This window comes from Heterodontus francisci, chromosome 5 (genome assembly GCF_036365525.1).
Source record: "Heterodontus francisci isolate sHetFra1 chromosome 5, sHetFra1.hap1, whole genome shotgun sequence".
Taxonomy (NCBI): Eukaryota; Metazoa; Chordata; class Chondrichthyes; order Heterodontiformes; family Heterodontidae; genus Heterodontus; species Heterodontus francisci.
In genome coordinates, this window is record NC_090375.1 from 123,431,074 (window position 1) to 123,456,790 (window position 25,717).

At 44.9% G+C, this 25,717-nt stretch overlaps 1 protein-coding gene across 8 annotated transcripts in view; it reads right to left on the reverse strand.

Annotated features, from left to right (window-relative positions):
* Positions 1–25,717, reverse strand: part of stau2 (staufen double-stranded RNA binding protein 2) — a 545,941-nt gene that overhangs the window by 136,472 nt on the left and 383,752 nt on the right. For all 8 annotated transcript variants that reach the window (XM_068032038.1, XM_068032036.1, XM_068032040.1 and 5 more), the window contains one exon: positions 3,920–4,212. In XM_068032038.1, coding sequence (XP_067888139.1) covers positions 3,920–4,212 — 293 coding nt within the window. The remainder of the gene's footprint in view (positions 1–3,919; positions 4,213–25,717) is intronic.

Consider the following 25,717-nt stretch of genomic DNA (forward strand, 5'->3'; position numbering starts at 1 on the left):
AGTGCTGATAGGCATGCAGAGAGAGATCCTGGGTGGCCAGTCACTGTCAGCCTCCCTATCTCTGTAATCTCCTCCAGCCCACAACCCTCCTAGATATCTGAACTTCTCTAATTCTGGCCTCTTGTACATCCCAGATTTTAGTCGCTCCACCATTGGTGGCCGCACCTTCAGTTGCCTAAGCCCCAAGTTCTGGAATACCCTCCTTACACCTTTATGCCTCTCCATCTCACTTCCCACCTTTAAGACACTCCTTAAAACCTACATTTTTGACCAAGCTTTTGGTCAATTGACCTATTATTTCCTTTTGAGGCTTGGTGTCATAATGCTCCTGTGAAGTGCCTTGGGACATTTTATTATGTTGAAGGCGCTATATAAATATAAGTTGTTGTTGTTGTTAAGGAGCACACAGGCGTCCGGCTCCAACGTGATAGAGGGCATGGTGCAGTGCTTGCCCTCTCCACAGCCTCTGCTCCATCTCCCCTGTCATTCTGCAGACCCAGATGCACTGTCATTGCTGCCCTGCTACAAGTTGCATCCTTTGTGTGGACTGATCACCAGATCCACTGCCCTCCTGGTCAGGATGCAGTATTAATCTCTGGAAAACTTTGGACACACCACAGCACTTCCAAAAACAATCCAGAGTACTTCCAGACACTTTACAATAGCAGCAGTTCTTAAAAATTATCTTCACTACAATTTGGGTGCCTGGCCCTTTTTTTGATTAGATTAGAGATACAGCACTGAAACAGGCCCTTCGGCCCACCGAGTCTGTGCCGACCATCAACCACCCATTTATACTAATCCTATATTCCTACCAAACATCCCCACCTGTCCCTATATTTCCCTACCACCTACCTATACTAGTGACAATTTATAATGGCCAATTTACCTACCAACCTGCAAGTCTTTGGCTTGTGGGAGGAAACCGGAGCACCCGGAGAAAACCCACGCTGACACAGGGAGAACTTGCAAACTCCACACAGGCAGTACCCAGAATCGAACCCGGGTCCCTGCAGCTGTGAGGCTGCAGTGCTAACCACTGCGCCACTGTGCCGCCCTTTAAGGAACCCGAGTACAGGGCCCACCTTTCATCTCTGTGCCTGTTGTTAGCAGAGTGTTGTACGTATTCGTTGTCAGGACCAGTGTGGTCCATACTAGGTATCCTGGCATTGCATCAGCTGGTTGGGCTGCATGACGTCAGGAAAGCGCTGCCTCACAGGCTTCTTGTGCATGCAGGGGACGCCCATGTGGGCATAATTTTGAACTGGATATGCCACACAGTCTGTGCCCAAAGCAGCTGGCAGTGCTAGGCCTGCACTACAGATATGAACTTTGCGCCCTATATTTCAATTCTCCGACTGTACAGAGCAGTAATTTGCTGATTTTACCAGAACCTATAACTTCATGAGGCTTGCAGCTAACGAACTGATAATCATAAACTCCCACAATGATCAATGTAATTGTTCCAGTTCACATAAGCATTGCTGCATCTCCATATTGAATTTATTTTGGTATTCTTTTATATTATGTTTCCTTGTTAAAACATGCAATTTGGGAGATGCATATGCTTTTCCATTTATTTTATTTGTTCATGAGATGTAGGCATTGCTGGTAAGGCCAGCATTTATTGCCCATCCCTAATTGCCCTTGAGATGGTGGTGGTGAGCTTTCTTGAACCGCTGCAGTCCACGTTGTGTAGGTACATCCATAGTGCTGTTAGGGAGGGAGTTCCAGGATTTTGACCCAGCGACAATGAAGGAATGGTGATATAGTTCCAAGTCAGGATGGTGTGTGGCTTGGACTGGATCTAACATGTGGTGGCGTTCCCATGCTGCCCTTGTTCTAGGTGGTAGGGGTTGTGGGTTTGGGATGTGCTGTCAAAGGAATATTGGCGAGTTTGTGCAGTGCATCTTGTAGATGGTACACACTGCTGCCACTATGCACTGGTGGTGAAGGGAGTGAATGTTTAAGGTGGTGAATGGGGTGCTAATCAAGCGGCTACTTTGTTCTGGGTGGTGTCGAGCTTTGTGAGTGTTGTTGGATCCGAACCTGCTCCCGAGGGGAAACAGTCGCTCACTGGGATTTTCACAGAGGCGTACTCTTAATTGGCATGGAGGCAGGTTCTCCATCCAATTAAGGACAGCAAGTGGGCTCTCGAAGCTAGAGGGTCAATCAAAGGCCTTCCAACTTAACAGGAGCAGCATCCTGCAATGGAAGGTAAGTCAGAGAGAGGGCACTTCAAAATTGAGATACCCTCTCTCCAACCTTTGAAAATCTTTCATTAAAAAATAGATTCAGCAGCCAGGCCAGCACAGTTGGCTGGGGGAGCGTGGGTGGGGGACAGGGGGAGCCCCTCTACAAGGCAGCCAGTAGATCTCCTGCACTTAGGCAGGCAGGGAGGGCCCCTAGGCCTGCCGGGACTACTGGGCCCCTGGCCTGCTGCCTAAACTGGCCCCTGTCAGTCTCCTTTAGTTGATCTCAATTAGGCTCTTAATGAGCCTGATCAGTCATCTGCTGCGGGTAGCCCTGCTGGCCCCAATACTGCCTCCGCAAAAATGGCCCGGAGGCGGGATGGAGCCGGAGAACCAGCACGCCGGTCTGCGGGGCTAATTTTTGGCATTGCCTGCCTCCGATCCCAGCCCTTGGGGAGCAGAAAATGCAGCCCTTTATGTAGGTGCATGCTGATGACACAATTAAGACTCCAAAGACAACATCCTTAGTTTATTTTATGGCATTGCAGAGACTAATTATATTGTTTATACTGATTCAACAGTAATCAGATTACTGGAAAACCACTGTTCTCTGTCTTATATCCTACATTTAACCTGACTGGACTCTGATCATTTTACTTTTCAGTTTAAAACTTTGTAGCCACTGTGGCTAAGGATAATTTAGACATTTTAGCCAATTGGAAGAAAAAGTGTAACAAAGCTGAAATTAAATTTCTTACGGTATAAACTTTTTCAAAGAAAATACTACCATAATTGTAAATACTGGCTGTTTTGATGGCTTAATTGGTTAAATAGTCTGTGCTGTGTAACACTAAGCCATACAAACAAAATGTTTCAGATTTGATTTATGGTCCATGCTGAGTCAGCTTATTTCAGGTGGGATGCAACAATTCTCCTCAAAAGCCCTGGAATAGGAAGGTGAGAAAAAAAGTTAGCATTCCTACTCTAATTGCTGTCTTAGAACTCCAGCTGGAAAGTACAGATGTTTATCTGTTGGGTGAGGAAAGGCTAAGTCTTGGTTGTGATGCCCTCTATGGTTCAATATGGCTGACACTGATAATTTGGCTTACTCGCTATTTGAGGGCTGCTGGCACCATGGAACTTCATGCATCAGGGGTCAATGTCTTCAAATGAGTGGAGAAAGGAGTAAAACAGCATTTGTAAATAAATTTATGCTCTTCTTTTGTTTACATGGTGTGATTAGCTCAATAGTCCAGGTGAGGAATTAGTCAGGCTGTTTCAATCAAAGCTAAACCATGGCACACACAGATCTTTACCTTTCTTTGAAGTGTCAGTGAGCTAATTTTACCTTGCAACATTTTGGATTTGATTTTTCTGCAATATTTTACAAATTTGGTTCTAAATCAGCAACTTTGATGCAAGTTCACATTTTATGGTTATGGAATTTACAAGTGATTTTCAAAGTGTTTCTCAATTTCAACTTATTGAAACTTACAACCCCTTTTATAAGCTGATCTGAAAAAGAAAACGTACAGGAAAATAACATATACAATGGTTATATTTGGTAAGCTGGATACGACCTGTTAACGCAATAAACATTTCATAGCTGGATACAGAGGTGCCCTATCAATCTTGGAAAATAAACGTGAATTATATGCATGATTCCAAATACTGCAAGATTTTTAAAAAAGAGATAATTAACCACTAAACAGTTTCACTTTCCCCACCTGAAAACCTTGGATTCTGGCTAAGTACTCTAGCTGTTGAGAGGGCTGTACTGCTGAACAGGGGGAAGCAGGTGCTTTTCCTTTCAAGCTTATAGCTTCTGCAGTCGGAGATGTCCCATTTAACAGAAGCTCCCTTGCAATGGTTGCTGTGTTGCTGGTAGTGTTGAAGAATGAACAACATCCTTGGTTTATTTCTTTAGATGTCAAATAGTTCATTGCAGGAGCTGCCTTGTTACGACTTGCTTCCATCTCTTGATAAACATCAGGGGAGAGATGCAGAATTCCCTTCTGGGCTGTAGACAAAAGAAGATAATAGTCATTTTATTACATTCTTTATTTTCTATGGGGAGTTTTTCTATAAACTTACCATATTTTGGGTAACCGTCTTCACGGATTTATAAACAGCTACCAAATATAAAAAACAAAATCAGAAATATAGCAACAACTGCAAAAAAAACCCAGATAATCTAAATTTACTATAATTTTTTTTTAAATTGGAATTGGAAAGCTTTGTTTTTCACTCTAGTACTAAAGTTGCAGTTTGAACTTGAATTTACTCCAGTATATGTTTACACTGTGATTTCAGTAAATGTATGCTGTGTCTTACACATTTATGGTTAACTACAGTGGGGCATTGCACTTAATCTGTCTTCCTGAGGTGCTGAAATATCACTTGATCCAGTGGCAAATAAAGACATTTGTAATACTGCTTATTTTACTTCTTACATTGTTAATCTTATTAAAGATGCTGGCTATGTCATCACATTTTGATTTTTAAAATTTAAAGATGCAGGGGATAATTTTCATCAGTAAACCGGCAGAGCAGATCACCCACCTATATTAGAACCCACCCAATTTTCATTCCATTGATCTTAATATGATAAAAAATCAAACGGGTGATCCACTCCACTAGTTTATTGCCCAACCGATGAAGCTGAACAAAAGCCAAAGTATTCCTTAACAGATGTTGGTGCTAGGACTGCTAATGATTTAAAATTAACAAAATAATTAATTTCAAGTAAGTTAGCACTCCATATTTTTGAAATCAGTGTTTATGATCTGCCTTATTGTAAGTTCTTACGAGTATTAGTTAAAGACTGAATCCAGGTGTTTTATTATTCTCCCATCCAGGTCTCTGCTGAGTATGATCTAATGACTAGCCTGTAACCAGCCTCGAAAGAAATCAGTAATCCGATGCTGTAGACCAGATGAGTCACAAGGGGATGATATGCCCTGTGTCAGCTCAGCACATGTAGTCCACTCCATTCAACACTTCAGGAAAAGGATGTATGCAGGGCCAAGTGGAAGTCTCAATAACAATCTAAGATCAGCCAGATGCTCAACAGTGAGTCATTCTGCCCATTAAAAATATGACATTTAATAAAGTATATTGCTGCTATAAAGTAGAATCTTTTATTGATTCACACAGAAACAAAGCTTCATGGATTATTAAATTTGTCCAATAAATGTGGCTCCACACCTTTTGAATACAGTGTAATGGACTAAATAAATTGAAAACAGAAGTAAGTTAATAGCATATTTCTACAAAGACATGGGGCTGAATTTTATCCAGGCAGCAGGAGCGGGATTGGAGGCGTGGGGTGGGGGGTGGAATTGGGAAGAAAAAGTGCTCGCCCATAAACCCGACGTCGTGACGTTGGTTCTGGATTTTTTCAGTGGCAGGAAAGGTCCAAGGTGGTGTTGCCGCTATGATGTGGCAGGACTGCAACTGCAATGGGTGAACAACTTCAAAGTTTGCAGATGATACGAAACTTGGAAGCATTGTGAACTGTGAAGAGGATAGTGTAGAACTTCAAAAAGACATTGACAAGTTGGTGGAATGGGCGGACAATTGGCAGATGAAGTTCAATGTGGAGAAACATGAAGTGATTTATTTTGGTAGGAAGAACATGGAGAGACAAAATAAGATAAAGGATACAACTCTAAAGGGGGTGCATCAGCAGATGGACCTGGGTGTATATTTGCAATAGTCACTGAAGGCGGTAGGACAGGTTGAGAGAGCAGTTAATAAAGCCTAGAGTATCCTAGGCTTATTAATAGGGGCATAGAATACAAGAGCAAGGAGGTTATGTTTAACTTGTATAAGACACTAGTTTGGCATCAGCTGGAGTATTGCGTCCAGTTCTGGGTGCCGCACTTCAGGAAAAATATGAAAGCACTGGAGAGAGTACAGAAAAGATTCAAGAGAATGGTTCCAGGGATGAGAAACTTCAGTTATGAAGATAGATTGGAGAAGTTGGGACTGTTTTCCTTGGAGAAGAGAAGGTTGAAAGGAGATTTGATAGAAGTATTCAAAATCATGAGGGGTCTGGACAGAGTTGACGGAGAAACTTCCCACTTGTGAAATGATCAAGAATGAGAGGGCACAGATTTAAAGTAATTGGCAAGCAAAAGTGACATGATAAAAAACATTTTCATGCAGAGATTTGTTAAGGTCTGGAATGCACTGCCTGAGAGTGTGGTGCAGGCAGGTTCAATCGAGGCATTTAAAAGGAAATTAGACTGTATTCTGAAAAGGAAGAATTGCAGGGTTACATGGAGAAGGCAGAGGAATAGCACTAGGTGAACTGCTCATTTGGAGAGCTGGTGCAGACATGATGGGCCAAATGGCCTCCTTCTGTGCTGTAACGATTCTGTGAACAAGTATTTACCATATATTTGCATTGCCTGACTCGGATTTCATGGGGGGGGGGGTGGAGGTTTTTTTTTTCCTGTTTCATGAACGGGGCATGGGGATCAGCTGCCTTCAGATCACCGGCCATTTGAAGGTGGTGGCACTGAGGTGAGGCCTCAGTGCCACCACGGGAATGCAGCCATGGGGAATTTTGGATGAATGCAGGAAGGGGAACAGCGGGGTGCAGGGAGCATTGCACGACAACAGTGCAGTCCTTGAAGCAAGAGTGGGGCACAGAGGGGTTGCAAGCTTCGACGTAAAGGTAGGCACAGAGGGGTTGCAGCCCTCGAGGCAAGGCTAGGCACAGAGGGGTTACAGCCTTGAGGCAAGGCTAGGCACAGAGGGGTTGCAGCCTTCAGGACAGGGTTGGGTGCAGAGGGGTTGCAGCTCTCATGGCAAGAGTGGGCTTCGTCTTGGGTGGTGGGCTTTCTGCAAGTTTGGCTGCTAAGGGGCATTAGCCAGTGTTCAGGGAGGAGTGACAAGGGGAATGTTGCAAAGGCAAGGTCCTCTGTCGAGGGACAGCGTACAGGAGGGGGAACAACCAACTGGAATGGGTCTCATACAGCCAGTCTTTTTAGACCCCTGCGCTGCACAGCAAAGACTCAGAGGGCGGCAGGGCCAAGCGGTGGCCGAACAAACTGTTGGAGATCGCAGCACAGTAGCCGGCTGCGCCAAGAAGGGCCTAGGTGCAGCGAATGCACTGGACCCGCCTCAGTTACCTTCAATTGTCATAAAAACATAGAAAATAGGAGCAGGAGTAGGACATTCAGCCCTTCGAGCCTGCTCCGCCATTCATTATGATCATGGCTGATAATCCAACTCAGTAACCTGTTCCTGCTTTCCCCCAATATCCTTTGATCCCTTTCACCCCAAGAGCTATATCTAACTCCTTCTTGAAAACATACAATGTTTTGGCCTCAACTGCTTTCTGTGTTAGCAAATTCCACAGGCTCGCCACTCTCTGGGTGAAGAAATTTCTCCTCATCTCAGTCCTGAAAGGTTTACCCCGTATCCTTAGACTATGACTCCTGGTACTGGACTTCCCCACCATTGGGAACATCCTTCCTGCATCTACCCTGTCAAGTCCTGTTAGAATTATATAGGTTTCTATGAGATCCCCCTCACTCTTCTGAACTCCAGCGAATATTATCCTAACCGACTCAATCTCTCCTCATACGTCAGTCCCGCCATCCCAGGAATCAGTCTGGTAAACCTTCACTACACCCCCTCTATAGCAAGAACATCCTTCCTCAGATAGGGAGACCAAAACTGCACACAATATTCCAAGTGTGGCCTCACCAAGGCCCTGTATAATTGCAGTATATAATTGTATAATTGTCCGAGCGATGATGTCAGCAAAGACTGCAGCTCTCCAGGGAGGTCGTCACAAACTTATGTGCCCTGCTGCAGGACAAGCTGCGACCCATGGGCTTTGGTGCACACCCAATGCCCGTGGGCCTGAAGGTCACCATGGCACTCAACCTTTACACCTCTGGCTCTTTTCAGGGATCCTACAGTTGTCCCAGGCAGCAGCCCCTGATTCCCATTGACCTCAGTTTTGCTAGGGCTCCTTGATGCCATTCTCAGTCAAATGCTGCCTTGATGTCAAGTCACTCACACCTCACCTCGAGTTCAGCTCTTTTGTCCATGTTTGAGCCAAGGCTGTAATGAGGTCAGGAGCTGAGTGGCCCTGGCTGAACCCAAACTGAGCGTCACTGAGCAGGTTATTGCTAAGCAAGTGCCGCTTGATGAGAGTGGGCTGATGGGGCGGTAATTGGCCGGGTTGAACATGTCCAGCTTTTTGTGTACAGGACATACCTGGGCAATTTTCCACATTGCAGGGTAGATGCCAGTGTTGTAGCTGTACTGGAACAGCTTGGCTAGGGGCACGGCAGGTTCTTGAGCACAGGTCTTCAGTACTATTGCTGGAATATTGTCAGGGCCCATAGCCTTTGCAGTATCCAGTGCCTTCAGTCGTTTCATGATATCATGCGGAATGAATTGAATTGGCTGAAGTCTGGCATCTGGGATGCTGGGGACTTCAGGAGGAGGCCGAGATGGATTATCAACTCAGCATTTATGGCTGAAGGTTGTTGCAAATCCTTCAGCCTTATCTTTCGCACTGACGTGCTGGGCTCCCCCATCATTGAGGATGGGGATATTTGTGGACCCACCTCCTCCAGTTAGTTGTTTAATTGTCCACCACCATTCACGGCTGGATGTGGCAGGACTGCAGAGCTTAGATCTGATCCGTTGGTTATGGGATCACTTAGCTCTGTCTATCTCTGACCACTAATTGGCCAATTCAGGGAAAATCATAGCTGGGTGACTGTTCCCCACACAATGCGGACTTCTGACCCCCATTTGACCATGGTGGCGAGGTTCCAAAGCCCCCCGGGAAAATCTTGCCTCGTATTTGCAAGTTCCCCTCCAAATCACACACCATCCTGACTTAGAACCATATCGCCTTTCCTTCACTGTTGCTGGGTCAAAATCCTGGAACTCCCTTCCTAACAGCACTGTGGGTGTACCTACCCCAAATGGACTGCAGCGATTCAAGAAGGCAGCTCACCACCACCTTCTCAAGAGCAATTAGGGATGGGCAATAAATGCTGGCCTGGCCAGCGATGCCCAAATCCCGTGAATGAATTAAAAAAAAATTCTTAGTTATTACTTTGGAGAGTTTTGACCTTGTGAATACTTATGAAATAAAACTTGATATAATGCTCAACTATTTGTAGCAACTTAAAGGAAATAACATTTTTGTGTTGCCTTTTGGGTTCTTGCACAGAGATCGGGTCTAATTTTGTATATTTATATACCAACATTTGTTCCAGATGGAACTGTGGCAGTGACACTTGGGAAGAACAGTATAATTACGAGTGAGTAATTAGTATTTCATGTCTGTTCTTCACAGGACACTGGACTTATGTAGTTAGAACCTTAAGTCTTACATAGATCTAAAGTTTCATAAGCCTACAATTTTGTTGATACTCAGATGAATATTAAAGAGAGAATTAAGTTAATCTAACTTGTGAATGGTCTTCCTCATTTTCTGAATGTAGTTGAAGATGTATATGCAATAGGACATGCCTCTATCCCGTAAGGAAAAATTATTTTGAGATTCTTCGCTTTAAGAATTTAATGCATTGTGTGACTATTTTGATTAGGTGGTCTTTTTATGAATAACATCCTCAATTATTTTGACCAGAGAAAGCAACTGTGTCAACCCGAGTAGGAGCAGCAAGAGAATGTAAATATACACACCAATAACAATAGCTTCAAGTAGCACTCAATCAGGAAAGGAATTTGCAGGAAAATTAGGCGAGAGCCTGATATGTAGAGTTTGAAAAGAAGGCAAGTCCAAATCTACAGTAAGTAATCTAATGTTCTTCCTTATTCATGCAATTTCTATATACAAAGCAGTACAGAAACTGGAGATGGGCCACTGAAAACATAAATGTTAGGACCAGCTTACAGAGCCTTCCAAGTGGTCACATCACAATAACAGTGTTTAGTGAAAACATTTGAGCCACTTCAACAGCTGCCTTTCAGAAAAAGTAGAGAAAAATCCACTACATGCTGACCTAGAAAGTGTCTATAGCATGGTAGGAATTGGCTATAATGTTTCCATGTTTCTGGCCAATGTAGAAACAAGTTTTATGAGGAATAACAGATGTTATCTTATAACTTTTTGTTCTAGTTAGGAACGAAATAGTGAATCTACCTTACCAACACATGAAGTTGACTAAACCTGCAAGCCAAAATAAGGCACAGTAGAATCTCAAGAACATGAAACTTAAGGTTGTAAGCAATGTTTCCTGTAAGTTGTAAGCAATGTTTCCTGTAAGCTGCATGTACGGCCACGCAGCAATTGGGACAAACAGGCTGCACACAAGCAAGGGTCCCTTTAAGATGCACATGCAAGGCCGTGCAGCAATCTTAAAGGGACCATGTAGTGCATATAACAGGCTACGCACAGCAAAGGAAAACTAGAGGAAATATTAATTGTAAGAAACCATAGAGCAGACTTTCTGATATAGGTGCAGTTTACAACCTTATGGTTTGATACAGGGTGCTATACTGACCCAAAGTGAAGTGTACTATCTTTCCCAAATTTTCCATGGTCAACTCATTGTCATAATTCTGCAAAGCTACAAGTGTAGATTTGAATGTGTGTAGGAAGAAGATTAATGGTGGGAGTCGAATACTGCAGGTAGATGAAGGCATGACTGCAGGCAACTGCCAATACAGCCCAGCACCTGTCACCAGTTCGCTGAAGCGAAGTCAATACAGCCTGAGGTGGTTGTGAGAAAATTGGCCCTCCTTGCCACTCTACAACACTATCCCCATTCATCAGTACTGCAGTAAAAACAGAAAATAGCTGTGAGAAGCAAGAAAAAAACATTAAAAAATATATGAAATCGCCTGCATTGCTTAGTGCAATCAATTAAGTCTTCATTTTATAATCCCCCAAATGCTTAGCAATGCTGGATGCCAGGAATGCAATAGCAATCCTGAGAATGATACGAAAATATGAATTTGCATCTAGTTGCTCAAATATGGGTGCACTTACTCAATGTCACTATCACTTCAAGCAGAAAATCCCAGATGTGGCAGAAAATCCTAGTGGAACAGCTTCCTGCCATTATTCTTTACACTGCTGCAAAACAGGTGTAAATACAAAGGAAAAGGTGGCCCTCTATGTCCAATTTTTCTCACAAAGTTGGGTGGTATGGAGAAGTAACTGCCACATGGTCTCTTAGTAATCTAGGTATTAGGTTTCGATTAGGAAGTGTGAACAAAATAGACTGAAGATTCAATGTAGAAAGACCCCATTACAAATATATAATTCTCATATTTCACCTCCCATCAACATCCAAAGTTCTTACAGTCTGTTCATAGTGGTATGTTTTTAGTATCTTTTACTTGTATCTAGACAATTGGATTAACATAGCTTCCTTCCAATTCTATGCATCAAAAACTGCCCAATGGGTCTTGAGCCTTTTAGAGAGTTAGGCTATAAATAAACCCCTTCTAGGAACTACCTTACATGAAGCCAGTCCAAATTCTTTCTACCACCAGGATGCTTCAGGACTATACATCTAAAATACTTTTATCAGCTAGCACGAAGTAGCTTAATTCCATATTTGTGTCCTCAAAGCAGCTATATTCAAGGTACTTCATAGTACAGTTCTTCACTGGACTACTACAAAGAATCTGTTTTGCATCATTCTCTGAATCATTCTCTATATCCCACGAGGTTTCTAGCAATAAAGCTGATGCATTGAAATAATGGTCTCAAAAAGACAAACAGAATCTGTGGATTTCATTTGCAATCTCCATCCCTGTCTCTCAGCATGGTAAAAAATGGTTTCCACATAAGTGCACATCTTGAAGAAGCATGGTCCCAATGAGTGGGGCCCCAACTGTACACCTTTTGTCAAATAAACTGGTTCAAACTTTGAGCATTTTGGTTAGCCCTTCAGCTAATCACAGATCACTTCCATAAGAAAATGGAAAGAATCAGAGATCTCAAAGAATTGTGGTATACATAAAATGATTCCTGCCTTCTCTACACCAGTGTAACACAGATATGGCATTCGTGTCATCAAAATCCCAGAAACTTGACAGCTTGACGATAGATATGGTACCAAATTTCATTGTGGACACTTTCATTAGGGATGAAATCCAACCTCATAAATGGACTCCACTGAAATTTGGGTCAGCTCACAATCAACCAATGAGGTTATTCAGAAGCAGATCTTTTGGCAACCTGTCAGAAAAAACAGCTGTCAATATTCTATTGCGGAGTCAAAACAGTCGAGCTGTTTCCCTCGATGGTCTGCCAATTTGCTGGAACAGGAAGTTCTTTCACGCCTTCCCTCTTATATTCAGGATCACACACAAAATCTGACTAAAATAAATCACATTTGTTTTAATATCCCTTTACTAGCCAAGGAAAAGCTGGATTGCAGTTTTACTGACTTTAAGTATCAATGAACCCTTTCACATCCTGAATAAATGATGTGCCATGCATAGTACAGCACCCTACAGAGCCCAGAAATGATAGCCTGACTGTTGAATGGATTAATGTAAATTTGATTGTAAAAATAATGCAAGCTAAGATGCAGTTAATAGTCTTTTAGCATGACATAGGATGTCTACCTTAAATGCCTACAATCCTAAACAAGAAAGGTTCATTCATTGGTGCTGTGATCACAACTACAACCAGTAATAAAGCTAGTTTCCCAGATGACCCACATGAATTATCTGCGTTTCAAGATGAAATAGTTCAAGTACCTTAAGTCTATACTGTGTCCTTCCTCCGATCCCTTACAAAGGTTGTGAAGTAGAACTGTAAGTCTTTCTGCCATATGGATCAAGCAAAGTAGCTTACAGAATCATAGAATGGATACAACACAGTAGGAGGCCATTCAGCCTGTCTTGTCATGCTGGTTCCCCACAAGAGCAACTCAGCTAGTCCCACTCCCCTGCCTTTTCCCCATAGCCCTGAAAATTTTTTCTCTTCAGATAATTATCCAGTTTTCTTTTGGAAGCCATGATTGAATCTGCCTCCACCACACATTCACGCAGTGCATTCCAGATCCTAACCACTCATTGTATAAAAAAGTTTTTCCTCATGTTGCCTTTGGTTCTTTTGCCATTCACCTTAAATTGGTGTCCTCTCTTCCCAAACCCTATGTCCTGACCCCTCATGATTTTGAACATCACTATCAAATCTCCTCTCAACTTTCTCTTCTCTAAGGTGGCGCAGTGGTTAGCACCGCAGCATCACAGCTCCAGCAACCTGGGTTTGGTTCTGGCTACTTCCTGTGCGGAGTTTGCAAGTTCTCCCTGTGACTGCGTGGGTTTCCACCGGGTACTCCGGTTTCCTCCCACAGCCAAAGACTTGCAGGTTGATAAGTAAATTGGCCATTGTAAATTGCCCCTAGTGTAGGGAGTGGTAGGAGAATTGAGGGAAGGTAGGGATGTGGTAGGGAATATGGGATTAATGTATGATTAGTATAAATGGGTGGTTGATGGTTGGCACAGACTCGGTGGACCAAAGGGCCTGTTTCAGTGCTGTATCACGCTGACTCTCAAAGAACAGACCCAACTTCTCCAATCTATCCACATGACTGCAGTCCCTCTTCTCTGGAACCATTCTTGTAAATCTTTTCTGCACCCTCTCTATTGCCTTCACATCCTTCCTAATGTGTGGTGCCCATAATTGGACACAATACTCCAGTTGAGGTCGAACCAGTGTTTTATAAAGGTTCACCATAACTTCCTTGCTTTTGTACTCTGTGCCTCTGTGAGCTGTTTGGATTGAACAATCTCTTAATTGTCATGAGAAAGTCACTCTGCAGAATTTCATATGAAGAAATCTCCAACGTCTCCTTCATTCATGCATGTAACAAAATAAGGTTCCATTCATCCACCATTGAAGATCTGCGAGCACTGAGGGCAGCAGCAGCCTCAAGTTACTGTTGAGATATTGAAGAGGTTTATAAAAAAGTGTATTTCCTTCTGAACTCTTTTGTCCTTTTCCGTCTGAATCTGAAGGAAAGTGAGGGCAAAATTAGTCTACGTCAGCAGCGCAAAATGGGCAAATTGGCAGCCTGAAATACACTGTGCCAGTTTTTATTTTCTATTGACTTGGGAAATATTGCCAAAATTTCTAATTGCAAATCAAATAAAAGCGACAAGTCTCCAAAATGAGTCTGAACTGAACTATCATTCTGTGAAACAAAAAAAGAAAATGCAGGAAATACTCAGCAGGTCAGGCAGCAACTGTGGAGAGAAAAACTGAGTTAACGTTTCAGATCTGTGTGAAAGTTCTGATGAAAGGTCACACAGACCTGAAACATTAACTTTGTTTTTCTCGCCACAGATGCTGCCTGACCTGCTAGGTTTTTCCAGCATTTTCTGTTTTTGTTTCAGATTTCCATCATCTGCAGTATTTTGCTTTTGTATCATTTTGTGAATTTCAGTGGAAAGAGGATTGGGTGTAGTGATAAATAGGTTGTTGATTCACTACTAGCCGTTTCATGCTGCTGGTGTGGACCAATTTTATTCCCAAAGTGTCTGTTTTCTGGAAGGTTGCATTTTGAAAAACTCAGGAAAGCTGTCATAGCTTATACGGGGGGGGGGGGGGGGGGGTGATTTTAACCCTCAAAAACAGGTGGGCTTGGGTCAGGTGGGAAGTAAAAATGTCCAAAATCTCAAACCTGAACCCAAACTGCCTTAAACTGCACCGCCACTTCCAGTCTTAACTGAGGTGGGACTGGAGGCAGGAGAATAACCTGCTCCCAGGAGGTGGATCGCACATTTGAATATTTTAATGAGGCTGAATGCCTCAGATTTTTTTCTGTGTTACAGATTTAAAGCTGGCTGTGTTTCCAGGGCCTTGGGAAACCTGGCAGCTAAAGAGGGGCGAGAACTGCTGCATGGAACAGGGAAGTGCTATTCCAGTACTATTTGTGGTCCAGGAGGAGCAGGAGTGCTTTCCCTCTGACACTCAAGTAAACATGTTAACCTCCCCAGGGATCAGACCACTGCCCCCTCCCCTGACCAACGATTGAATGTCCTCCTGATGTCCTCCACATTTCCTCCCAGCACCCACCATGTCCTCCATGGGCCCCTGTGATCTTCTCCCTTCCACGATCTCTCCAGCCCCTTCCACGATCTCCTCAAACCCCCCAATCTCTCTGGGCTCCCCATCGATGCTGCCTCACCCCCTGATTGCTCCCTTCCTCCTCTCCGTCCATGGCTGCAGCCTGACGCTGAAATCCTACCTGTCCAGCAGCCAGCCACTCAGCCTCCCAGTGTGCTTGACTGCAGCCGGGAAATGGAGCGCGAGTTTCCCAACCACAAAACTGGCCCCCCATCGCCATGGGCCATCAGAGCCTCTGTCACTAATAACCATTGGAGCTATGCATTGCTTCATGATAAATTCACAAAATAGTTTAGAAAACACTTTTCCATAAAGGTACTATTCTTTTAAATGCATAACAGAGTAGATTATTATAACAATGAGCTTTGCGCACAGAGCTTCTACTTGGAATGCATCTTGGGAATTTAGGGATGCACTCCACACAGTAGTATGTCCATTAAAATTAATGCAAAGAAAATTGTCAGGCATCTGTGCCCAAACTTCTGATACGCATTCTTCTAGTAAATGTGTGTCTGTACTCAGAGTGCTCTGTGTCAAACCTTGTTGGATAGCTGTATACTGTATGGTATTTTAAAGTTGAAAAAATGAAAAAAAAAAATCAACTCAAAGTGATTACCAGATAGTAACTTCATAAACAATGTTCAGCCACCAAAACCACCAATTTCTACTTTTGTAATATCAACTGTATCTGTCTCTGCCTCCCCTCCAACATCACTGAAAGTCCCTTGTCTGTGCTTTGCCACCTCAAGTGGCAACTATTTCAGCAATGACCCATGAGCTCCATTTTGTACAAACTTCAACTAAAACTCTGCTGCCCACAACCATTCACACACAAACATCTCTGCTATTTATCTCCAGTGACTTCTCATCCCAGTGCATTCAGCTGAAGATCTTCACCCATGTCTACAAGTCCCGACATGGACTCGCTTCACCTTAAGTTGGTAATCTCATCTAGCCCCATGTCCCAGCTCTTTTGATTCTGGTCTGAAGTATATTTCCCTGTGCCCTCTCACCTATCATAAATGATGTAGTCTGCAGTCACCAATCCCTGCAAGCTGGAATTTTCCACCCAAACTCTCTGCCTTGTCACTTCTTTCCCCATCTTCAAAGTGCTTTCTCAAGTTCTTTCTCTTCAATCACTCTGTTGCTCACCTTCTATCCCAATTACTGTTTGGTGTCCAATTTTCCCTTTCATAGAGCACTTTGGAACATAGACAAGTGCAAATTTCTGCAGTAGACTAGGGCAACAGACTCAAAAAATTGAAACAAATCAACAAATAATGTGAAATAAAGGAGAATAAAACAAGAAATTTAAGATCACTAGACAGATGGTTAAGGTGTCAAGCCAGAATCTCGACCTCACAAGCACGAATAGACAAATGCAGACAAATGACAGGAACAGGAGAATAACAAGAACTCTGCATCCACAGAAATGTGTATTGTAATCCCAATGTGCAGCTACTCTAGTACTGACAATGCTATGCCAAATAAATAGTTTTATTAAAAAAATACAGGAAAAAAGTAAGCTGTGCAAATGCTGCACCTATTTGTACCTACACAACAATAATGCAATGAACATGTATTTCCATATGAATCATAAATTAATTTAGAAAATTAAAAAAATGTATGCAAACTATATTTTTTGAAGTTTTTTTAAAGATAACTGCATCAATTAAGGTTTTTGCAAAGAAATGGAGGAAAACAACTAAAGGAAGAAAAAGGAGAAAACACACATGAAGGTTTGCAATGTGACAAATAAATTACAGGGATACAAAGCGATCTCAATGATCAAAATATTGTATTTTAATATAGTTTCTGGAAGAAACAATTCCTAATTCTTCCCGGAATACATTCTACCTGAAAATTTCCTCATGGAGCTGCAATAATACTTTTACCCTTGCATCAAAGCGACTGCATATTATGTTATGCATAATACTATATTATTCTTCTTCTTCTTTGGGCCTCCTTATCTCGAGAGACAATGGATACGCGCCTGGAGGTGGTCAGTGGTTTGTGAAGCAGCGCCTGGAGTGGCTATAAAGGCCAATTCTGGAGTGACAGGCTCTTCCACAGGTGCTGCAGAGAAATTTGTTTGTTGGGGCTGTTGCACAGTTGGCTCTCCCCTTGCGCCTCTGTCTTTTTTCCTGCCAACTACTAAGTCTCTTCGACTCGCCACAATTTAGCCCTGTCTTTATGGCTGCCCGCCAGCTCTGGCGAATGCTGGCAACTGACTCCCACGACTTGTGATCAATGTCACACGATTTCATGTCACGTTTGCAGACGTCTTTATAACGGAGACATGGACGGCCGGTGGGTCTGATACCAGTGGCGAGCTCGCTGTACAATGTGTCTTTGGGGATCCTGCCATCTTCCATGCGGCTCACATGGCCAAGCCATCTCAAGCGCCGCTGACTCAGTAGTGTGTATAAGCTGGGGGTGTTGGCCGCTTCAAGGACTTCTGTGTTGGAGATATAGTCCTGCCACCTGATGCCAAGTATTCTCCGAAGGCAGCGAAGATGGAATGAATTGAGACGTCGCTCTTGGCTGGCATACGTTGTCCAGGCCTCGCTGCCGTAGAGCAAGGTACTGAGGACACAGGCCTGATACACTCGGACTTTTGTGTTCCGTGTCAGTGCGCCATTTTCCCACACTCTCTTGGCCAGTCTGGACATAGCAGTGGAAGCCTTACCCATGCGCTTGTTGATTTCTGCATCTAGAGACAGGTTACTGGTGATAGTTGAGCCTAGGTAGGTGAACTCTTGAACCACTTCCAGAGCGTGGTCGCCAATATTGATGGATGGAGCATTTCTGACATCCTGCCCCATGATGTTCGTTTTCTTGAGGCTGATGGTTAGGCCAAATTCATTGCAGGCAGACGCAAACCTGTCGATGAGACTCTGCAGGCATTCTTCAGTGTGAGATGTTAAAGCAGCATCGTCAGCAAAGAGGAGTTCTCTGATGAGGACTTTCCGTACTTTGGACTTCGCTCTTAGACGGGCAAGGTTGAACAACCTGCCCCCTGATCTTGTGTGGAGGAAAATTCCTTCTTCAGAGGATTTGAACGCATGTGAAAGCAGCAGGGAGAAGAAAATCCCAAAAAGTGTGGGTGCGAGAACACAGCCCTGTTTCACACCACTCAGGATAGGAAAGGGCTCTGATGAGGAGCCACCATGTTGAATTGTGCCTTTCATATTGTCATGGAATGAGGTGATGATACTTAGTAGCTTTGGTGGACATCCGATCTTTTCTAGTAGTCTGAAGAGACCACGTCTGCTGACGAGGTCAAAGGCTTTGGTGAGATCAATGAAAGCAATGTAGAGGGGCATCTGTTGTTCACGGCATTTCTCCTGTATCTGACAAAGGGAGAACAGCATGTCAATAGTCGATCTCTCTGCACGAAAGCCACACTGTGCCTCAGGGTAGACGCGCTCGGCCAGCTTCTGGAGCCTGTTCAGAGCGACTCGAGCAAAGACTTTCCCCACTATGCTGAGCAGGGAGATTCCACGGTAGTTGTTGCAGTCACCGCGGTCACCTTTGTTTTTATAGAGGGTGATGATGTTGGCATCGCGCATGTCCTGGGGTACTGCTCCCTCGTCCCAGCACAGGCATAGCAGTTCATGTAGTGCTGAGAGTATAGCAGGCTTGGCACTCTTGATTATTTCAGGGGTAATGCTGTCCTTCCCAGGGGCTTTTCCGCTGGCTAGGGAATCAATGGCATCACTGAGTTCCGATTTGGTTGGCTGTATGTCCAGCTCATCCATGACTGGTAGAGGCTGGGCTGCATTGAGGGCAGTCTCAGTGACAGCATTCTCCCTGGAGTACAGTTCTAGGTAGTGCTCAACCCAGCGGTCCATCTGTTTGCGTTGGTCAGTGATTATGTCCCCCGATTTAGATTTGAGGGGGGCAATCTTCTTGATGGTTGGCCCAAGAGCTCTCTTCATGCCATCATACATTCCTCTGATGTTTCCGGTGTCTGAGGCCAGCTGAATATGACTGCATAGGTGTTGCCAGTAGTCGTTTGCGCAACGCCTAGCTGTTCTTTGTGCAGTACTTCTGGCTGCTTTAAGTGCTGCGGATGTTAAATCGCTGGGGGCTTTCTTGTAGTTCAAAAGTGCAATGCGCTTAGCGGCTATGACAGGTTCCAGCTCTTCATTATGAGATTGAAACCAGTCTGCATTTCTCTTTGCACTTTTGCCGTAGGTGGTCAAAGCTGACTCATAGATGGCGTCTCTGATGTGGGCCCACTTGGTCTCAGCATCCCCTGTGGGAGTGTTTTGAAGGGCTGTTACAAGTGAATTTAGAAATTTTTGTAACAGCTGTGGGTGAGAAATTCTGCTCGTGTTGATGCGCGGGTGGCCCTTCTGCTTGGAATGATGCAACTTCTTTGGTCTGAGTCTAACCTTGCTGCACACCAGGGAGTGGTCGGTGTCGCAGTCCGCACTGTGGAAGCTGCGTGTGATTTGAACACTGTTTAAGGCGGCTCGCCTTGTGACAATGAGGTCTAGCTGGTGCCAACGACGTGATCTTGGGTGCCTCCATGAAACCTGGTGACAGGGTTTAGTGTGAAAGAACGAGTTGGTGATGCAGAGGTTATGATAGGTACACAACTCAAGCAGTCTCTGCCCGTTCTCATTCATCCTTCCAACGCCATAGCGCCCAAGGCAGGAGGGCCATGAGTCATGGTCGGCCCCAACCCTGGCATTAAAGTCCCCCAACAGGAATAGGTGTTCGGTGTTGGGGATGCTGCTAATGATGTTATGGAGTTGTTCATAGAACTGGTCTTTAGCTTCAGGTGCGGAGCAGAGTGTTGGAGCATAGATGCTGAGTAGGTGTACTGGACCAGAGGTGGTGAGCAGTCGGATGGACAGTATGCGTTCCGAGCCATTTGAGGGAGGCTCTATCATGCTGAGCAAGGAGTTTCTGATGGCGAAGCCCACTCCATGCTGTCTTGGTTCTTCAGGATCCCTGCCCTGCCAGAAGAAGGTGTAGTCTTGCTCTGCTAGAGAGCCACTCGCGGGGAGGCGAGTCTCCTGAAGTGCTGCAATGTCCACATTGAATCTACTGAGCTCGTTGTTAATGATGGCGGTCTTCCGAGAATCGTTGATTTGTGTAAGGTCTTCCGACAGGATTGCCCGAAAGGTGGACTGATACACCGCACCAAACAACATGAAAAAAGGAAAGAAGGTACCAGCCCTTCGCTTTGCAAGCTGGAACGTCAGAACTATGTGTCCTGGCCTGTCGGAAGACTATATTATACTCATATGTAATACTGTATTTTACATGTTTTGCTGTTACTTTCCTTTTCAATCCTGAACCGGTCTTGCACCAGATGCCTTATTAAGGTAAAAAGACAGACTTGAAATCTTCTCCAAACATGTGATTTCATAGCAGCTCGGATGGAGTGATTACCCTTCTGATTTTCCCTCTCCCTGCCAACTGTCTGAGGCTGAATCAGACTCTTAGCAAACATGGTGCCATATCTGACCCTGAGATGATCTTCCAACCATATATCCGCACCATCAATAAGACTAGCTTTTCAGCCTCCTAACAGTGCCCAACTCCTCCCCTGCCTCAACTCATCTGCTGCTGAAACCCTCATTCTTGCCTTTGTTACCTCTAGATTTGACTACTCCAATGCACTCCTGGCCAGCCTCCCACGATCTACCTCTACAAATCTGAAGTCATCCAAAGCTCTGCTGCCCGCGTCCTAACCCGCACAAAGTCCCATTCACCTATCGGCCTGCGCTCACTGATCTACATTGGCTCCTGGTTAAGCAATGCCTAGATTTTAATAGTCTCAATCTTGTTTTCAAATCCCTCCATGGCCTCGCCCCTCCTATCTCTGTAATCTCCTCCAGGCCCACACCCCTACAAGATATCTGCGCTCCTTTAATTCTGGCATCTTGAGCATCGCCGATGTTAATTACTCCACCATCGGTAGCCATGCCATCAGCTGCCAAAGCCCTAAGTTCTGCAATTCCCTCCCTACACCTCCCTGCCTCTCTACCTCTTCCTCCTCCAAGATGCTCGTTAAAACCTAACTTTTTTTGATTTGTTTCATGGGATGTGGGCGTCGCTGGCTAGGCCAGCATTTATTGCCCATCCCTAATTTCCCATGAGAAGGTGGTGGTGAGATGCCTACTTGAACCGCTGAAGTCCATGAGGGGTAGGTACACCCACAGTGCTAATAGGAAGGGAGTTCCAGGATTTTGACCCAGCAACAGAGAAGGAACAGCGACATAGTTCCAAGTCAGGATGGTGTGTGGCTTGGAGGGGGACTTGCAGGTGGTGGTGTTCCCACGCATCTGCTGCCCTTGTCCTTCTAGGTGGTAGAGGTTTGGAAGGTGCTGCCTGAGTAGCCTTGGTGCGTTGCTGCAGTGCATCTTGTAGATGGTACACACTGCTGCCAGTGTGCATCGGTGGTGGAGGGAGTGAATGTTTGTGGACGGGGTGCCAATCAAGCAGGCTGCATTGTCCTGGATGGTGTCGAGCTTCTTGAGTGTTGTTGGAGCTTCACGAATCCAGGTAAGTGGACAGTATTCCATCACACTCCTGACTTGTGCCTTGTAGATGGTGGACAGGCTTTGGGGAGTCAGGAGGTGAGTTACTCGCCGCAGGATTCCAAGCCTCTGACCTGCTCTTGTAGCCACGGTATTTATATGGCTACTCCAATTCAGTTTCTGGTCAATGGTAACCCCCAGGATATTCAGCGATTGCAATGCTGTTGAATGTCAAGGGGAGATAGTTAGATTCTCTCTTGTTGGAGATGGTCATTGTCTGGCATTTGTGTGGCGCGAATGTTACTTGCCACTTATCAGCCCAAGCCTGGATATTGTCCAGGTCTTGCTGCATTTCTACATGGACTGCTTCATTATCTGAGGAGTCGCGAATGTTGCTGAACATTGTGCAATCGTCAGCAAACATCCCCACTTCTGACCTTATGATTGAAGGAAGGTCATTGAGATGATGATGGTTGGGCCTAGGATACTACCCTGAGGAACTCCTGCAGTGATGTCCTGGAGCTCAAATGATTGACCTCCAACAACCAGAACCATCTTCCTTTGCGCCATGTATGGTTCCAACCAGCAGAGAGTTTTCTCCCGATTCCCATCGACTCCAGTTTTGCTAGGGCTCCTTGATGCCATACTCAGTCAAATGCTGCCTTGATGTCAAGGGCAGTCACTCTCACATCACCTCTGGAGTTCAGCTCTTTAGTCCATGTTTGAACCAAGGCTACAATGAGGTCAGGAGCTGAGTGGCTGTGGTGGAACCCAAACTGAGTGTCGCTGAGCAGGTTATTGCTAAGCAAGTGCCGCTTGATAGCACTGTCAATGACACCTTCCATCACTTTACTGATGATTGAGAGTAGACTGATGGGGCGGTAATTGGCCGGGTTGGATTTGTCCTGCTTTTTGTGTACAGGACATACCTGGGCAATTTTCCACATGGCCGGGTAGATGCCAGTTTTGTATCTGCACTGGAACAACTTGGTGAGGGGCGTGGCAAGTTCTGGAGCACAAGTCGTCAGTACTATTGCCAGAATGTTGTCAGGACCCATAGCCTTCGCAGTATCCAGTGCCTTCAGTTGTTGCTTGATATCACGTGGAGTGAATAGAATTGGCTGAAGACTGGCACCTGTGATGCTGGGGACTTCAGGAGGAGGCCGAGATGGATCATCAACTCAGCACTTCTGGCTGAAGATTGTTGCAAATGCTTCAGCCTTATCTTTTGCACTGATGTGCTGGGCTCCCTCATCATTGAGGATAGGGGTATATGTTGATCCACCTCCTCCAGTTAGTTGTTTAATTGTCCACCACCATTCATGACTGGATGTGGCTGGACTGCAGAGCATAGATCTGATCTGTTGGTTGTGGGATCACTTAGCTCTGTCTATCGCATGCTGCTTACGCAGTTTGGCATACAAGTAGTCCGGGGTTGTAGCTTCACCAGGTTGACACCTCATTTTGAGGTATGCCTGGTGCTGCTCCTGGCATGCCCTCCTGCACGCTTCATTGAACCAGGGTTGATCCCCTGGCTTGATGGTAATGTTAGAGTGGGGGATATGCCGGGCCATGAGGTTACAGATTGTGGTTGAGTACAATTCTGTTGCTGCTGATGGTCCACAGCACCTCATGGATGCCCAGTTTTGCATTGCTGGACCTGTTCGAAATCTATCCCATTTAGCACGGTGTCAGTGCCACACAACACGATGGAGGGTATCCTCAATGTGAAGAAGGGACTTTGTCTCCACAAGGACTGTGCGGTGGTCACAGATGCATCTGCATCCTGGTGAGGACGAGGTCAAGTACATTTTTCCTCTTGTTGGTTTCCTCAGCACCTGCCCCAGACCCAGTCTAGCAGCTCTGTCCTTTAGGACTTGGCCAGCTTGGTCAGTAGAGTTGCTACCGAGCCACCTTTGGTGATGGACATTGAAGTCCCCCATCCCGAATGCACAGGCATTCTGCGCCCTTGACATCCTCAGTGCTTCCTCCAAGTGCTACTCAACATGGAGGAGTACTGATTCATCAGCTGAGGGAGGGCGGTAAGTGGTAATCAGCAGGAAGTTTCCCTGCCTATGTTTGACCTGATGCCATGAGACTTCATGGGGTCCGGAGTCCATGTGAGGACTTCCAGGGAAACTCCCTCCCAACTGCATACCACTGTGCCGCCACCTCTGCTGGGTCTATCCTGCGGTGGGACAGGACATACCCGGGGACGGTGATGGCGGTGTCTGGGACATTGTCTGTAAGGTATGATTCCTTGATTATGACCACATCAGGCTGCTACTTGACTAGTCTGTGGGATATCTCTCCCAATTGTGGCACCAGCAATGCTTCTGTGAAGTGACTTGGGATGTTTTACTGGGATAAAGGAGCTATATAAATGCAAGTTGGTACTGTTGATTTTGAACACACCCTTTGCAGAAGTATGTAGCCTCTACAGGCACCTTTATTTTGCATTGCTGAATTTGGACATCAGGACCTCCTGCCTCCATGTTTCTCCATCAAGCAACAAGCAGAAGTGGAGCTGGCAACAACCTGAAAGGCTTCTAAAAATGTATGTTCCCACTGCCACCGGAATAAGGCAATTTGAACTCCAACTGTAGCTAAAACAGAGAGAACCACGAGTTTGCTGTCAGCTGCAGTTTTTAAAACATAAAAGCACCTTGACTGATGACCCAGTTAAGACAGAAATCACATCATGTGTGAAATTGCAATGACCAGCCTTTTAATAAATGACTACAAATGAAAACTGTTCTCACCGTTCTGAGATCACATATACAATTCAGAACAGAATGTATTGTTCAGTTTTCTCTACACTGAGAAAGAAATTACAGTCCTTGAGGTTGAACAAGTTGTTAGATTTATACTGAATCTAACTGGGATGTGCTTGATTATGATACTGGGTTAAATGAAACAGAAAATGTTCCATTCCCATCACCAACTTGAATCAAATTGATTGTACCACTGCCATCCATATCTTTAACACATATGAATCAACATTTGCAAAACTAGCTGCTGGCTATTATTTTCCAAAGATTTCTAACTTGTAAAAATATTAAATAATATTTAAAAATATAAACAGTTGTCAGCTCTTCTCATAGATCAGCAATTTTAGATGGTGACTAATTGAGGCACACAACACAGAAGTGACTTGGGATGTTTTACTGTGTCTGTGCTGAGTTAGCATATCTCAACTGGGCCAGAGGTTGGAGTGCTCCTACTGGCCTCAGTATCCGACATTAGGAAGGATGTAGAAAATCTTAAAAGTCGCTATTCAATGACCTCCACTGAAAGCATGGCCGAGACTTTAAGGGATCCTGTGGGAAGGGAAAGGCGGAACCAGAAGCATATGGCAATGGCCCTCTCATTCCGACTTCTGTTTCCGCAGTGATCTTGCGTTGGCCAGCCAACTAATGGCTGGCAGGTTGGGTGGCCAATCGCTCAGTGGCTGGAGGCAGGGAGTGAGGCAGGAGCCGCATCATCAGATAACACGGTAGGAAGTGCTGGCACCTGAATCTCACCTTGAGGAGATCGATGGTCTGCTCGATGGTGGCTTGGGACACCGCGTGGTTCATGTTGTAGCATTCCTCGGCCTCCATCTTAGGATTCCTCCCTGATGTTAGCAGCCATCTCTATCTCTTGTCGGCAATAATCCGTTCTTGAAGGTGTGCGGTGGGGCCTTGAAGGTGTGCAGTGGGGGGGCGGTGAAAAGCTGTGGCACTTTCAAGTGCCATAGTATACAAACATCGTGGCTCCTCCAATCGTAACAAGCATACCCCTGCAGGATCTGTTGACAGTGGTGACAGACCAGTTGCACATTGAGGGAATTAAATCCCTTCCTGTTAATGAAGGCTGCTGGCTGTCCTATGGGAGCCTTGATGGCCACATGTGTGCAGTCTACGAGACCTTGCACCTGGGGG